This window comes from Cordyceps militaris (assembly GCF_000225605.1).
Source record: "Cordyceps militaris CM01 unplaced genomic scaffold CCM_S00004, whole genome shotgun sequence".
Lineage (NCBI taxonomy): Eukaryota > Fungi > Ascomycota > Sordariomycetes > Hypocreales > Cordycipitaceae > Cordyceps > Cordyceps militaris.
Genome location: NW_006271972.1, coordinates 3,293,950 through 3,307,722, shown reverse-complemented (window position 1 = coordinate 3,307,722; position 13,773 = coordinate 3,293,950). Strand labels below are relative to the sequence as shown.

The window sequence follows — 13,773 nt, the reverse complement described above, 5'->3', positions numbered from 1 at the left end:
TGTCGAAGAAACCTGAGGAGGGCTCAGGCACCAGCAGTAACAATGCGTCTGTTAGTATTCCATATGAAATAGCACAATCAATGAATTGATAAATTCATACCAAATAAAGCTTTTAATAAATAGGGCTTCCTGAAGACTGTAATTATATTGAATAAGAAATAAGCTCTAGTATCTATTTTCTAGCAGCTAAACGTACGCCAAAGCAAGTAAAGTAAAGCACTACCTGGTATATAGGCTGTCATGATGCAGTTTCTCCAAACCACGGCAAAACAACGACTGCACTTCCCACCTCTATGCGTAGCATTGTTTTGTTTGAATCTCAGAGGTTCTCAATCGCAAATCTCTTGCGCAGGAACTCGCCGTACCGCATAAACAACCACGGCACGGGAATCAGGGCCACGGCGATAAAGGCCAGCAAGCTGTTGCCCCAGCCCAGACCGAGCTTGGCGTACATGGGCCCGCCGGCCAGCGGCAGGATGGCGCCGAGCAGGGAGCGCACGACCGAGTTGGCGGCCAGGGCGGAGGCGGCGTAAATGGTAAAGGTGTCGACGAGGTACAGTTGTAATGACTGGAGATGTTTAGTACGCGGCATATAGAGATGGTGAGGCAGTGCAAAGAGATAGTGGCGAGTACGTACCATGAAGATGATCAAGTTGCCAATGCCCATGATGGCGGTGCCGATAATGGGCACGATCCAGTGGACCTTGTACTGGGCCGTCCAGCCGTAGATGAACAAGCCGACGGGGAGCAGCACGGCGCCGGCTCGCAGCGGCGGGAGGCGGTACTCGGGCTTGACGGAGCCGACGGCGCTCGGTCTGCGCGCCATTTCCTCATCCACGTCGGCGTCGCCCGTCTCGGCCGCCTTCTTCTTGATGTACCGATCGCTCGCCACGGAAAAGTACGCGACGCCAGCCATGGATCCGACACCGAGGCCCAGAAACGCCAGCCCGGCGTGGATGCTGTCAAAGCCGTACTGCTGCTGAAACAGGGGCGTGATGCTGGTAAACATAATGTACAGGTATCCGTACGCGACGCCGACAAAGATGTTGCAGATGGTGCAGATGGGGGAGAAGGCGAGGAGCTTAAACGGCCGGAGAATGGCGCGGGTAAAGAGCGCGCGCGGGGTGAGTCCGGCGTCGAGCTTGGAGCGGAGCGCCGCGTTGCCCGTCTCTTTGCGCAGGCGCTCGGTTTTCCGCTGCAGGAGCACGGGCGCATACGTCTCGCGGGACAGGAAGAAGAAGAGCGCGGAGAGGACGCCCGACAGGATGGCGAGGATCCAAAACACCCACCGCCAGGAGAGCTTGGCGGCGACGACGCCGCCGATGACGGGGCCGATGATGGGCCCGAGCAGCGGGCCGACGGAGAAGCCGGCCATGGCGGCGCCGCGCTTCTGCTGGATAATCATGTCGGAGATGGAGCCGCCGCCGTTGGTGATGGGGCAGGAACCAAAGACGCCGGAGAGGAAGCGGAAGACGATGAGGGCGTTGAGCGAGGGCGCGAGGGCGCAGCCAATGATGAATGCTGTGTGGTTTTTGTTAGTGTTTGTGGAGAGGTGTGGGTGAGAGAGGGACGGACCGATGAAGCCGACGTTGGCAATGTGGTAGACGCGCGTGCGGCCGTAGAGCTCCGAGAGAGGCGCGAAAATCATGGGACCGGCGGCGAAGCCGAGAATGTAGACGGAGACGCAAAAGGCGGCGAGTTCGGCGCTCGACGACTTGAACTCGCGCATCAAGCTGGGCACGCCAGGCGCAAACATGGCTGTGTGGTTTCTTGTCAGCAAAGGTGAATCAACGTGTTTGGCAAGGGAACGAACGTACACGAGGCAAGAGGCGTGACAAAGGTTAGGGCGCTTATAAGCACGCAGTTGAACACCTTGACCCAGCTCTTCCAGTTGTAGGGATTGTGCGGGTCATCGTCGCCGTCCCAGAAGACAATGTTGTCGGCGTTGACGCCGGTTGGGACGCTTTCCACGTACGTTACGGGCTCGACGGCTGCTTTGAGGGTATTGCCGCCTATCGTGTCGTGGAGAGGAGGAGCTGGTTTCTCATCGAGGTTCACCTCAGTGGCAGAGTCATCGCTGCTGGTGGTGAGCTCCGCGGCGGACGGCTGAAGGCGGCGCTTCTCGGCCGGGGCCGCATCAGTGCTGGTAGCCATGGGGCTCTGGCGCGAAACACAAAATTTTCACGTTTTTTAAACCGTCTTCGAATCGGGTGTCTATTGGGAAAGAGAAAGGGGTTAGGACTTCAATGCCATGAGGAAATGTCTTGGCGGTGATGTTCTGCGGAGGGGTGTTTGAGATCTCGAGCGGTTGCAGCCTCGGCCGTGGTGCGAGTTGGCAGCGTGAGCAAACGCAATACACTCGAGTAACCTACGTCCGACAAACCGATCAAACTTACTAAGATCCGGATCCTGCTTTATTCGTACGTCCCCCACGCGTCCAAAACGACTTTTGATCTTCCTCGTCAAGGCTTGGCTCGGCCCTCAGGCAATGGCGCCTTGAGTTTGTCTGGGGAAGGCGCGGGGCCACTGAAAAAGGTATGCCTGGTGGTCAGAAGCTCATGGGGAGCTCTTCGCGGACTCGAGATGAACGAACAGAACATGGACTGGTGGGTATGGCGAGTTTGTCAGAAGAGAGGTCACACAAACGGGGGAAGAGAGACGTGATGGTGAAAAGGGCTGGCCCGGCTGCAAACGCCTTATTTAAAAGAAGACGTAATATTTAACGAACAGCAACCCCCATGGGCAAGGCGGAGACATGGTTGTGGGTGGGCTTTCTCGTGCATTAGAACGTCAGGCTAAAACCAGTCAACATCCGAGTTGTGCATCATCACTAGTTGGTTCAAAACATTCCTGGGGGGGATGGGGAAGATGCGAGACCTGAACCCGTCGGTTTCCTTTCGGTGGGGGGCGCGCAGCCGCAGCTAACACAGTGGAGGCGAGGTGACAGATTATCCTTGGGATCATCACATCTGTACAGCTTCTCGAGCCCAGCTCCGTGGGGTTTCGTCCGCGGGACCGGGTAGGACATGGTGCCCGTTAGCCGTACGGACTAGTTTCATACCCACGAGTTGGTGCACGGGCGAGCAGTCTGTCGGCCGAGTCGACATGAATGCGCGCTAGTTGAAATGACGGTGGCGGAAATAGCGTGGCGTTTTGGAAGAAGAAGAATAAGGAGCATGTCTTCCCCAGCTTGTTGCTGTATTTGTGCACGAAGATGTAGTGGGTGGAGAAGGGACACGGAACTTGTGCAGGCCCGAGACGAGTTGTGCACGAATACGCGTAACTGCTCCTCTTTACGCGGAGCCGACACCAGGCTAGTCTAGGTACGATTCCGTTGGTGAGATGATGCGACACTCTCTATATTCTTAAATACTCATGCCGAGTTTGCTTTTTAAATTATTATTTTTTCATGAGGCGCCCACAAAAGAACCCGTTCTGGTTAAAACTCGCCGTCTACGTTAGAAGTAACTATCATCATCAACCGGGCGCTCGAGCCTAGTGTCGGGCGTGCCAAGCGCGGCATTATATGCTACTTCAGCGCCGAGCTGCAAGGCGTCGGGGATCTTGTTGTGGCTCTGGACGAGGCTGAAATATCCCACAAATCGAGTCAGCATGAAGCAGCGGTGGCGCTCTCTAATATACCAATAAGATAAATCACAGAAGCTATCAATTATTAGTTATGGTTATTCTACAACACCCAGCCACTACCAATGCTGCAATCCTACCTAGATAGACCTAGTTCTTGGTCATGATAGCAAGGTTGTACTTTTGTGCTTATGAGGGGCTGCTCATCGCCGAGAGACTAACTGGCGATGCCGCGTCGTAAAATATTGTAGCCTCCCCTGTTGTTGAACCATTCGTCGCTCAACATTGTCTAGGTACCGATAGCGCGTGCAGGAATAGCGCCTGGCACTTGCTCCAGTGCCTGTATTTCCGATATACCTAGAATTGCCCTTACTCTTAGCCATTTAACCGCCTCCCTGCGGGCCGCCTTCTGTAGTCAGCCTTGTCATGGCTGGTTGTGGAACGCAGTACCAACTTCTCAACTAGTACGAATACGGGTATAAACCCTGTCAAAATCACTTTTTAGGTGTAAAAAGGGTGTTCCCAAGTGGGTGGACGACGTTATAGTTTTGTAAAGACTAGCTAAGCACACTTCTGCGGGATAATAGGGACAGGACTGTCGGGCCGCTGGTCACCAGACTCGGCCCCAACCTCGGACTGCTGCTCCTAAAAATCAACAGGGAGGGGGCTTAAAAACTCCTTCGACATGATCTTGTTCGCGCAGTCCTTGGCCTTGGCGTCGTCAAGAGAGGTTGGGTTTCCGCAGCTCTTAAAGGCGTCTAGACAGAATTGTTTGTCGTATCGAGCATTGCTTGTAGCCTCCATTACTTTGCAGTAGGCATCAATGGTTTGACTTAGTGGACTCAGACTCGGACGGGTCATTCGGTGTCGCCTGCTCTTGGGTAGGCTTTGTCACCTCTTCCTGGGTAGGCTCTGTCACTTCCTGGGGAGGCTTTTCCGTCTCGTCCTTGGGAGGCTTTGTCACCTCTTCCTGGGGAGGCTTTTCAGTCTCGTCCTTGGGAGGCTTTGTCACCCCTCCCTGGGAAGGATTTGTCGGCTCCGCCTGGACAGGCTTTACCTGCTCGCCCTTGATGCACGCCGCCGATACGTCTTTCTTCTTCTTTTCGCAGTCCTCGCGAGTCTCGACCGACTTCTTGTCATTGTCCTTCCGGCACTGGATAGAAGCACGAACGCCTAAGTTGGCACACTCAGCTTTTTTCTTGCGGATAGTTTCGTTCACTCCCCGGTCGTCAAGGCAGTCCTTCTTGGAGTCGGCGCGCTCCTTTTTGCATCGTTCGCTGAAGCCTTCCGGAGTCTCATCGCGATGGCGTGCTTCCAAGCACTTGAAATACACCTTATTGGACGCCTGGAGGCAGATATCCTGGCGGCTGCCTGGGTTGCACTTGCCGCTTGCCGGTGCGGCAAGGGCATGTCCCATGAGGGAGGCGAGGATAATGATAACGGCTTTCATAGTTGTCTGAAAATGTCCTTTTGTTTTTGAACAGTAAGATATGAGGTTGAAGGACTGGTCGTAGTAAGAAGTGAATGAGCTGACTGAGTTGAACGACTCAAACAGAGAAGGGCATGCGTTGGCTACCTTATATACAGCCGATCCCTAACCCGGCGTATGCCATCTTTGGATCTCTACTTGCTGTGTACAACTACATGTGCTGTCCTTCCTTTCATCTAGCCATGAGTCGCAAGAAGAGCTAGAATTGCTCTGGAAAAGTCCAATGCATACTATAACGCGCGTGTATATCCCGCTCTTATTCATGGATAGGTGCCCCAGCAGCATACTAAGAATCTACACAGACTGTTTAAGATCATGCCATTTCAGCCAGTGTACACATATCCATTGCGCAGTGTGTTTCGGAATAGGGCAATGCCTATCTCGGAATATAGCGCAGAGAATGACTTGCATGCCTGACGATGCATTTTTACGTAGGTGGTCCAGGTCTGAATACGTGAATCACGTCGTGTGTCCACTGCATGAGAACTAGGCGCGCAAGCCTACGTGTTTCCCGCACAGCGACACTTATTCATATCATGACCACAACACTGATATATACTGGAGAACCTTATGCTGCGATTCTGAGGGCGAAAAACTGTCTTCCAGTCACCGGTCTGCGTAAAAATGTGACCTTGACGAATTGAATACTGATTTTCACACAAATTATGGTAGCCTTTGCATAACACCCGAAGTACCAGGCTAAGCAGTGGCAAGTCATGCGCAATGCTAGAACGGCGCGACGGCCAACATTACTCGAAATTTTATGGCGGGCTTTGACTGAGTTATGCTGTTTAAATTGGCTGCTTGACAGCCCTGGATCAGAATCACGGCGAGTAGCCTTCGTTACGAGGCGTCATGCTGCATACCGTGCAGACAAACAAACTTCGCCAGAAGCATGATAGTTGGCCCCATCTGTCTAGCTCAACGCCATTCAACCGGCCTAATGGGCTTTAACAACACATTGCCAAGTCGTATATTGAAGACGGCAAAGAGAATGGCGAGGCACCCGCCACTCCCGAGCATCATTCCACGTCCGACGAGCGAAAGGAGATTCTGATCCTGACGGTACAGACCGGCTAACATCGGGAAGGCTAAATGTTCCACCAATCGAGTCGGCATAAGGCAGCGGTAGCCTTCTCGTATATATATATCGATAAAAATATTATTTTTTATTTTTAAAAGGGGAATCAAGAAGATTGGACCTTCGCGTTGTTCTAGTGCTACCCTGTGTAAATGTGGCCTATCACTAGCTGACTCAGCCATGCATGCACCTAGATAGCTTCTTTCTAACTAGCATTATCACACCAGGTATCATCGTCACCACGGCAATTGTCTCAATTTACCTATCACTTTTTCTACCTTTACCACATGTGAAGCTACCCCGCTTGGTCCCTTTAAGTGCTCCGCTGTTGCGAATGTTGTTACTGGTCAGGTTCACCGGCTCGGTCAATGGTACCCTGGGATCCGGCTTGGGCTCTCTCCAATTTGTGCCCAGCTTTGCCTTCGACAAACAGTTTATCTCAGTTGGCTAGAATCGACGCCTCACAGGTCTGAATACTCGTAGCTTAGTAGGACACACTTACCAGCAGAACTCCCGCTGTCATTTCCGTGGAGGGAGCTGCGACAACGCGTGAGATTATTTCCCGGCTTTTCGATCATCACATTTATATACCACCATTTCCAACCAGCGATGGCGTGTCACTTGAACATGTTCGCCCGGGGCGCACGCAGCCTCCTGGCTGAGCCGCCCTGCAAAGGCAACGCAACACCCACACGCGCTCAAGTTGGCAACATAAGGTACCAACTATAAACCACAAGCAGCGGGTGTAACCCATCCATCCTGCAAGTAAGCACTCAGCCGCCTTGGTGCCACGAATACTCCTAGCAGCGCAGCGAAGATTGTCCCAATCACGTTTAGCCATATTGTCAGCATATCGATTCCTCCAGCCCGTCATGGTTGCCGATGCGGTGCGACTTGGCAGCCCTTTTGCACGGGGCGGCATCGGCTTTGGTTGCTGAGTTAATAAACCACGCCTGTTCCATACGCTCCGGTGCTTCGCAAGAGAGGCTCTGTAGACATGTTCTGTCACGCAGCTTGGACTGTCAGGCTAGCCATGCAACTCGTTCTGGCCGCCACCGCGCCTGCAGCGCCTGTCGTCGAGACGGGATGGGGCAGCAATTCAATCATTACAACCGAATTCGAAGAGTTTGTGAGAGCCCAGATGAGTAGTGGGCATGTGCCGGGCATGGCCATCTCGATTATAGATGGCAACAATACATGGGCCAAAGTGAGTTGTCAATGAAGCACTTCTGCCGCCAATGTCTCGTCTAATCTGTCTTGACAGGGCTACGGCTACTCGTCAGAAGATCACCGTCCTGTAGTCCCGTCTACTCTATTCTTCTGCGGGAGCATGACAAAGTCGAATACAGCCGCTGCGCTGTCCATCATCGTCGACGACACGGCCAACTCTTCCTCTCCTGTGACGTGGGACACGCCAGTTTCCGAGCTCCTGCCCGAGTTCGTACTCTCCGACCAATGGGCCACGGACCACATCACCGTCACCGACGCCCTCTGCCACCGGACCGGGTACCCCCGCCACGACCTGTCCGGTCCCTATCACAACGACACCGCCGACATGATCCGTCGCTTTCGCGACCTGCCCATGTCCGCCGAGCCGCGCGCCCGGTGGCAGTACAACAACATGATGTACGGCACCCTCGGCCATCTCGTCGAGCGGCTCAGCAACACGACACTCGCCTGCTTCTTGCGCGACAGGCTGTGGCGGCCAATGGGCATGGTCCACACCTACCTGCACCCGGGCGAGGCGCGCGCCCACAGCGAGCACCTCGCCACGTCCTTTTACTGGGACAATGATACGCAGACACTGTACCCCATGCCCCAGCACGACGAGTCCAGTCTCGCCGGCGCAGGCATGGCCATCTCGTCGGTGGAGGACTGGGCGAGATTTCTCCGGCACATGCTGGACGAGTCGGGTCCCGTGTCGAAAGCGGGACATGGAATGGTGAAAAAGTCGCACATGGTCGTGGGTGAGGGCGTGGATGTTTTGGACGCGGCCTTTACCGGGCCGGTCAACTACGCCCTCGGCTGGAACGTTGGTGTCTTTGAGAATGAGCCTGTATGGTATCACTCTGGCTATGTCAACCAGATGGTCTCCTTTATGCTCTTTGTGCCAACTCGCCAGTTTGCATATGTTGCCATGATGAATACCAATTCATTAGCTGCGCTAGATGCAGTTACGGCCAGAGTTCTCAGCGACTACTTCAAGGTGGAACCGAGCAGACGTTTTGACCCTCAACCTGTGTAAGAGCCCGTACATGCCACACCACAGATGCACTAACACGCTTATTCAGGTATGACAAGTACAAAATCGCAAGTGAGAAGCATCTCGAAACATGCCCGCAAGTCTACTATCCGAACCTCGTCAGCGCGCCACAAGACGCTGGCGCTCCCATGGAAAACTTCCTAGGCACGTACCATAACAACGGCTACGGCACCATTTCTGTCTCCCGCGACTGTGCCTGGCATGGGCCATACAATGCACCGACCTCGTTCAGCATGCTGGACGGAGGGTGTCTGTTGCGCCTGCAAAAGGGAAACAGCTTCGGCAATCCGCTATCATATCGCTTGCAGCACGTGTCTGGTGAGTACTGGATTGCATGGCTCTACATGGACGACTACCCAATGGTCAAGCGTCCGATGGCATGCTACAGGGCGCAGTTTGAAGCAGACAGCCGAGGGATCCCCGTCAGATTCGGCATCGACATGAGAGACGAGGCGGCCGATACCCCGTTGGTGTGGTTTGACCGCACGATATGATCTATAGGTGGAAAAAATGTATGTAAGCTTCTTCTTAGTATTATTTAGCTGCCTTGGCTCAGGATCTTGACGCAAACAAGTCTATGTTGGCGAAACTGTCATCCATCTCTTTAAAGTCAGTTAGAACAGCGGAAGCCTGCTCAAGCAGCACTGCATTCTGGACCACGAACATGCGCTTTAAAGACACATTCGTCTCTTTCGCTACATTTCGTACATTTTCCCCCAGTTGTGATGCTTCCTGGACGAGCCCTCGCAGCTGGTCGACGAGCATCGCAATCGGCATGCTCGCCATCCTGTCCTGCGACACCACAAAACAGCCCAACTGCATGTGCGGCAGCAGAAACTGCGGCCGCTCTGCCGGTGGTACGGCACTGGCCATTTCCAGACACAACTTGCCATGCTTTGCAATGCCGCCAAGGATACCGAGCAGCCGTGTGGCATGCAGTCAGCAGGGTGAGAGCGGTGTGGTCGAAGTGGGTGTCTGCCTCGCCTGCGCTGGCGGCGCCGTCCTTCACCGCACCATTTGTCATGGCCGTCAAGTACGCCTTTTGAAGCTGTTGTGCGGCGGAGAGCACTTGGTCCAGGACGGAGCCGATAAATGTCGCGTCAGATGTACTCCAGGTACCGCCCCATGTCCTCTATCGAAACATGGCATGCACCAGCGGGCGTCATACCCCGCCATATGGCGTCCATTTTTCTCAGTAATTGCGGCAGAATGGTGATGCCGTCATGGGCACTGTGCAGATCCCGCGACGGCATGTTCGTTCGTTTGTGTTGATGTAGGGTAGCCAGCGAACCAGCCGCTATGCGAGCCGTTTGACGCCCAGGACGGCGTCGCCGGTAGAGAAATGGGGGAGTCTATTCGGACGTGCTCTGGGGCTGAATATGCAGTCGACTTCGGCATTTCACAGCCTATGCAGCAACGGCTCTCCGGCTATCGCGTGCATCGGAGCTTTTTGCCGTGGCACCAGTCACGAGCCTGTCGTACGTCGGAGGGAGGTGCCATTACACCGCCTTCTGGGCCAACTCGATCCGCCCGCCGGTGTTGACATAGCAAGGCGGAATTGTCGAACCGACAGCTATTTTACTCGTGGATACACCAAGCGACGAATGATAGAAGGCATCTTGGGGTGGTGTAGCCAAACACTTGATGGCGGACCCAGTCGCCTCATTACGCATAAAATAAAAGCAGCCTTGCAGGTTCCCCACCTTTTGCCACAAACGCTTCAACAGCAACATCCTCGAGAGACTTCCTCGATTTCCATCCGCCGTCAAGATTTTCTCGCTTTCCTGCTATACAAGATAAACGAATGGTTGGGTGATGCGCAATTGTTGCTCCTAGACGGAGAGCTCGGCTGGCAGTGGCCTACCACTTTGCTAGAGCTATAGGTAGCTTCGACCCGCCTACGTCATGTCCCTGATTCCATACCACCCTCGCGAGGGTCGTGAAATCGTTCTGTATGCTACTGCCGGCCGGCTCCTCGAGACACGCGCCTCTCAGGCCTACCTAACTAATCACTACACACCCGCTCTAGCCGCCATCGCAACACCGTCGTCGTCCGAGATCCCGACTCCCAGCGCCTCGAGATTCGCCGCCAGGCATGTCCGACCTGCCACCAGCTGCTGCCGCAGACCTCGGCCCCTGCGACCAATCACGGCTACGAGCGGCCGTACGAGGACGCTGGCGACTCCTTTGTCGACCCGGAATACTTTCGCATGCTGCGCCGGGGCAACTACAACTTCCTCTCCGCAGCCGGACGCGCCTCCCAGAGTCCGGTGCGGTCGCTGCCGCGACCCGGCTACGACAGCACCGGCCCCGGCGGATTTCGATCACCAGAGGTCATAGACGACGAGGACGAGGACCTTCGCCCTGAGCCGTCGTCGCGACGGAGGGGCAGTCGGATCCGCCGCGAGGCCTTTAGCCCCAATTATTTCAAGAGTTTCTTCACAGAGGAGAGTGTCCTGGGGAGAGGCGGCAAGGGCGTCGTCCTGCTCGTACGTCACGAAATTAACGGAGTCAGTCTTGGTCACTTTGCGTGTAAGCGAGTGCCCGTCGGCGACGATGGTGAATGGCTGGAAAAGGCCCTGGTCGAGGTTGAGCTGCTGGCAAAACTCTCGCATCCGAACCTGGTTTCGTTCCGCCATGTCTGGCTGGAGGATGTACGTCTGAGCCTGTTTAGCCCGCCTGTCGCGTGTGCATATATTTTGCAGCAATACTGCAACGGTGGCGACTTGCAGTATCATGTTGTCGGAGAGGCGCCGACGCAGGCCACCAAGGAGGAGCTCAAAGCCCGGATGCGTCGCCGGTCCAAGGGCCAGCCCGAACCGCCCAAAAACCTGACTGGGAGCAAGTCGCAGCTCCCGTTTGAGGAAATCTACTCGCTCTTTAGAGACGTCACGTCTGGCGTCGCCTATCTTCACGCTGCCAATTACATCCACCGCGACCTGAAACCCAGCAATTGTCTACTACACCAGGAGAACTCAACCGTTCGATGCTTGATCAGTGACTTTGGCGAGGTGCAGATGGAGAATGCCGCCAGAAACTCGACTGGCTCTACGGGTACCATTTCGTATTGCGCCCCAGAGGTTCTCAAGATGGACCCCGTGACTGGCCGCTTTGGCAACTTTACCACTAAGTCGGACATGTTTTCGCTGGGCATGATTTTGTACTTTATGTGCTTTGGCAGGCTGCCGTACCGCAGTGCCAATGCTATCCAGGAGGAGTTAGAGGACGTGGAGCTGCTGCGCGCCGAAATTACAGACTGGAAGGGCTTTAAGGAGGAGCGTCGTGAAAGGCCCGACTTGCCCCTCAAGCTGTACGCCTTACTCAAAAAGCTACTGTCGCTTGACCCCGCGGAAAGACCGAGCGCAAATGAGGTGCTACACGCGATGAAGAGTGATAGCAACTTTGACACCCTGGGGCGTCCGGATCGGGCCAACCCGGTGCTGGGGCCAATACGCTCCAACCGAGTGCAGAGTCTTGACTCCCCAGCCGGGCCGGGTACTCCAATACCAGGTATGTGCATCTGGGTGGATTCCGAACGCCTCGTACGCTAATCTCAGTTATCTAGATGCGGAACAAAACACCAACCGAGGCTCTAGGCTGAATCAGGGTTTAGAAACCTGGGTGGCCTCGGAGAATCCAGCAACGGATGCGGTGTCCGGCCTCGTTGATGGCCAGGTGATTGAACAATCCCTCACAGTGTCTCATCGAGACGGAAATGGCTACGATGATGGATCTACAACGCCGACTACCAGGAACGCCTATGCTCCCTCGCAACGGCGCTTGTCCCAGGACCGCCTCCGCCAGCAGCGCACGCCGACCACGCCGCTGCTGCTGCCGCCGCCACGCAGTCGTTTGGGGGAGATTGAGCACCGCGTCTCAGTCGCGCTCTACTACGGGGGCCGGGCCTTGGGCGTCGAGACGCAGTCGCTCGTGTACGCCTACCAGCTGGTCGTCTTCATCGCCAAGGCGGCGACGCTCGCACGGCCCTGCTGGCCGTACGTGGCGAGCCTCCAGGTCGGCGCGCCGCTCCTTGTTGTCGCCACGCTCGAGCTGCTCTTTGCTTCGTCGCCCGTGAGCCACAGCAGCCGACCGCGCGACCGGCACTACCACATTGGCGGGCTTTTTCAGGCCCGTGGCATGGGCGTCGTGCTCCTCGCGTTTCACTTTGGCACATTGTGGCTGGCGAGCCGCTGGGATGTTCTCTGCATCAATGGCCAGCGTCAGGAATGGGCCGATTGGTAGAATGTTCCAAAACCCGTCCCACGTCGGGAGAAGAAATGCTGCTTTTCTTTCTTTGTTGGGAATGCGAGGGCCAGGGATCTGGGTGTCGCTTATTGTGCGCCTTTCACAGTTCCGCAAGTCGTTCATGTGTGGTACAAGATCGGCTGGCTCGGTGATACCGCCATGCCGAGTTTATCTCTTTTCATTGAGTGCTGATGGTAAATTAATGAAGACATGAAGTTATGAAGGAAGATCTAGTCGGCATAATATGAATATCTGCGTTTCAAGAAGGGAGTATATATCAGCTGTGTACATGTACTATTTTGTTCGGGTAATAATGTTTCATGTCCTGTCATTCGCCACTATTGTCGCCTCTCTTCGCTCTTGCCAATTCCGCCGCTTTTGCCGTTCTTGGTACTGTGCTGCCGCCGGCTCGGCCTGGCGGTCCCTCTGCACCCATCTCTTTCGCTGCCTCTGCTCACCGGCCTTGTGCCGCTGCGCGTCCAGCCTCGTCGCCGGCGTGCCAAAGTCGGGCTCTCCCCCGAGACTGCCAAAAATGTCACCGATATAATTGTCCGCAGCAACGCCCCGGGCAAACGTGGCGTCCCAGCCGCGGACGATGCCCTGCACGACGCGAATGCCGGCACGGTACACATTTTGTGCGGCAATTGCCTGGCCGGGTTGGGCCATGAAGTCGCCGACGGGCATCCCAGGCGGGGGCCGGTCAAAGTTGGCGCCGGCGCGCAGGACGAGGACGCGGGCAAAATCGACGCGGCGGGCGACGGCGGCGCGCACAAGGACCTGCAGAATAGCATTGTCTTCCTGCGCGCTCATGCAGTACGCGCCCGTGCCGTTGGTCCAGACCCTGGTCGTCTTGTCAAAGGCCTCGGCGAGCGCGTCCCCGACAAAGTAGACGTCACTGGTGGTCACGTCGCACCTGACCAGCGCGGGAGGGCCGGCGGCCGCGGACCGGGCCGGATACAGCGCGCGCAGCGCGCGGGCCTCGCTTGCGTCGTCGAGCGTCGTGGCGCTCGCGGCCAGCTCGTAGGCCCGGTCGCGCAGGTTGGCGTTGAGCTCAAAGACCTCGGAGCCGTAGACGACGCGGGGGTACTGGAGCGGGCGGTCGGTGCCGTA

At 55.7% G+C, this 13,773-nt stretch overlaps 3 protein-coding genes across 3 annotated transcripts; 2 read left to right on the top strand and 1 right to left on the bottom strand.

Annotated features, from left to right (window-relative positions):
• Window positions 1-319: 319 nt before the first annotated feature.
• CCM_06061 (bicyclomycin resistance protein, putative) lies at window positions 320-2,154 on the bottom strand (the record flags this gene model as incomplete). The annotated part of the gene is made up of 3 exons (XM_006671202.1): window positions 320-568; window positions 638-1,758; window positions 1,818-2,154. The coding sequence occupies 3 exons, from the start codon at window positions 2,152-2,154 to the stop codon at window positions 320-322; spliced, it is 1,707 nt and encodes a 568-aa protein (XP_006671265.1).
• A 4,998-nt stretch (window positions 2,155-7,152) lies between these two features.
• On the top strand, window positions 7,153-9,961 carry CCM_06060 (penicillin-binding protein, putative; the record flags this gene model as incomplete). The annotated part of the gene is made up of 6 exons (XM_006671201.1): window positions 7,153-7,362; window positions 7,420-8,396; window positions 8,471-8,888; window positions 8,951-9,517; window positions 9,627-9,671; window positions 9,713-9,961. The coding sequence occupies 6 exons, from the start codon at window positions 7,153-7,155 to the stop codon at window positions 9,959-9,961; spliced, it is 2,466 nt and encodes an 821-aa protein (XP_006671264.1).
• Window positions 9,962-10,323: 362 nt separating this feature from the next.
• Window positions 10,324-12,660, top strand: CCM_06059 (protein kinase; the record flags this gene model as incomplete). The annotated part of the gene is made up of 3 exons (XM_006671200.1): window positions 10,324-10,370; window positions 10,448-11,928; window positions 11,984-12,660. 3 exons carry the CDS (start codon window positions 10,324-10,326, stop codon window positions 12,658-12,660), a joined length of 2,205 nt encoding a protein of 734 aa, XP_006671263.1.
• Window positions 12,661-13,773: the final 1,113 nt, after the last annotated feature.